The sequence below is a fragment of the Palaemon carinicauda genome, chromosome 10 (genome assembly GCF_036898095.1).
Source record: "Palaemon carinicauda isolate YSFRI2023 chromosome 10, ASM3689809v2, whole genome shotgun sequence".
Taxonomy (NCBI): Eukaryota; Metazoa; Arthropoda; class Malacostraca; order Decapoda; family Palaemonidae; genus Palaemon; species Palaemon carinicauda.
Genome location: NC_090734.1, coordinates 65,900,862 through 65,903,361, shown reverse-complemented (window position 1 = coordinate 65,903,361; position 2,500 = coordinate 65,900,862). Strand labels below are relative to the sequence as shown.

The following is a 2,500-nucleotide window of genomic DNA, read 5'->3' as shown; positions in this document are numbered from 1 at the left end:
TACAAAAGTGATAGTCGTCTTAGTTAACCTTCTGTTTTTCTTTTCCAGATTTGTACTAAACCGTCTAAACGACTTTGGCCTGTATAGAGACCAGAGAAACTGAGTGGGGTCTTGTATTTTAGATGAAATAAACTCCATGGCCAATATGCCCTCTGCTACTGTCTTACAAAATAAATACATTGCAAACCCTTCTTGGACGATACACAACATGATAAATTTACCAACTAGTGACAATACTTCTGGTGGGACCACTTTGCAAACTGCAATCCAGTTTATAATTGTATCCAACACTCTCCTTGAAAGCATATTCATGCCCGATGCTCAAAAGTAAGTATCGTCATTGTCTAAATATTCTTATTTAACTATTTTTTTTTTCTATTTTTCTTTCGCTGCCTCTCTTACAGTAAAGGGATCGAGGAACTTGAAAAAGAGACATCCATCTGAGAGAGAGAGAAGGTTTCCAATATGGCTGCCTCTCTTCTTCTACAGAGGCCTTTCTGGCAGATCACCAATTCCCTGGTGCTACCTGTGCTCTCGGATGACAATGGGGACGGAGTTCCTACGATCAGATCTTTAGTGTCCTTTTCTATTCCTGTCGCTATCTTCCTTGATACACTTTTTGGGGAAAGTGCAAGGTAAGATCACTGAGCTTGCTCATGCTTGTTATAATTATAGTTTAAGAAGGGTATATTTATAGTTGATTATAATTGAATTTAATATAAAATTTGGGCCTTTAGCCATGCACTGGGTCATTAAAGGCCCTTCAGCTCTGTATAATGCAAATTAATAATTCCATACCCGTACTCTCACAACATTTGGTATAATTTTAACTTTACTTATAAAACTATCACACAACTTTCATACAATAATATCTAAAGGCAAAATGAGGAGGGATTAAAAGGATAGAAAAAAATGAATAACATTTGTTAAAGCTTGTATACCCTATATGAATTTTTTCAAGTTCAGGGTATAAAAATTTTCCCCAAGTATATCTCTTAAAGGTTTGTCCTGGAGAAAAGGTGTCCCCTTTTGAAGATTAAAGATAGGACAATCGACTAAAATATGTTTGATATCTAGTTGATTAGAATACTATTGCCATTGTTGAAGTTTTCAATACCCATGATTGCCTCACAATAAAAGATATCAGTATTTCTTGCCTTCAGTGATGTTTATTGGTAACTAAGTTTAGTTATTGCAACATTGTTTCTAGATTCAACGTAAAGTCGTGATTCATTTTGATGAGAGAGAATAATAGTCACTCCTTTATAAATCATTTGTCAAAAAAAAAGTAAAACCTTTTTAAGATGGTTTTTTAGAGTTCCCCATAATTTCAGTTTATATTTTAATATTACATATCTGAATCAAATAAAATAAAACGATATAAATATTTCTACCAGTCCACGGGAGCCATATTACAAACTAATTCAAGAAGGCCATCATTTAATGTGGACGCAGCTTTTTGACCAATTTTTTTTTCTATTTTTATGACAAGCCATTTAGGATTGGTAATTGATTATGAATGCTCTATTTCAGCATAATGGTATATCATTAGGGTCAAGGTTATAGTCATTCAAATAAAAAAAGTCGAATTTTTTTTGCGCGAAAGATTTAGTACCATAAGATGATGCAATTGTGAAGGTTTAGCGGTTTAGACTATAAATCCTCTTTATCAACGCCATTATCATTACCATTTAAAAGAATGTTTATATCGTTCTTATTTTACATTTTCTTCTTCAGTACCGGGAACATGGCCGCAGACCAGCTCAACGTTTTCCGCTCAATGGAGGATTCCATCGGAGCCATGGGCATTGATGGGCGCGGATGCCTCTTGAGACTCATCTGTGAATTGCAGAGTAATCCTATCGGAGAATTCACTGTCATTGGCGAAATCATTACAGTTCTGTTCACGTGAGTAAGGACTACACATATACTATACAACTCTCTTAAAATATGCATACAATATAAAAAAAAAAAAAAAAAAAAAAAAAAAAAAAAAAAAAAAAAAAAAAAAAAAAAATAGACTAGTAAAAAAAGATGATATTATTCTTAGTTCGGTATTCTATATTCTATTGTAAAATGTAAATGTGTACAAAATGGTGATATTTATTTCAGTGTAGAAAAGCCTCTATGCACCAAGATTCTTATGTTGCCTCCTCACAAAATCATATTTTGGGTGCAAGGGAGGTGGGGTGGTTGAGGGGAGCATGATATCAAATGGTTATGGGAAATTAGATCGGGCATCTTATTCTTTAAATTCTTTATGTATGTCTCTTCATAGCAAGTGTAAAGTTAATGGTAATGGAGTCCAGTGAACAGTGGAGTGGGAATATGTTGTCGCCTATGTTGTTTATCTTCCTTATGGATTTTGCAATGTATAGAACAATTGGGGATGGCAGAGAAGGATTTAACTGGATTGATAATAGAAAATTAGTGCACCTACAGTATGCTGATGACACTGTCTTTATTAGCAAAACACCACAGGATTTGCAAAGCTTGCTTA

At 34.1% G+C, this 2,500-nt stretch overlaps 1 protein-coding gene across 2 annotated transcripts in view; it reads left to right on the top strand.

Annotated features, from left to right (window-relative positions):
• Positions 1-60: 60 nt before the first annotated feature.
• LOC137648409 (uncharacterized) overlaps positions 61-2,500 on the top strand; it is a 45,430-nt gene continuing 42,990 nt past the window's right edge. Inside the window, exons 1-2 of one of the 2 annotated variants that reach the window (XM_068381331.1) lie at positions 61-327; positions 1,738-1,908. In XM_068381331.1, the coding sequence (XP_068237432.1) occupies positions 137-327; positions 1,738-1,908 (362 nt within the window). In that variant the 5' untranslated portion in view covers positions 61-136. Of the gene's footprint in view, positions 328-465; positions 636-1,737; positions 1,909-2,500 lie in introns of those variants that run through there. The other variant, XM_068381332.1, reaches the window with a different exon arrangement.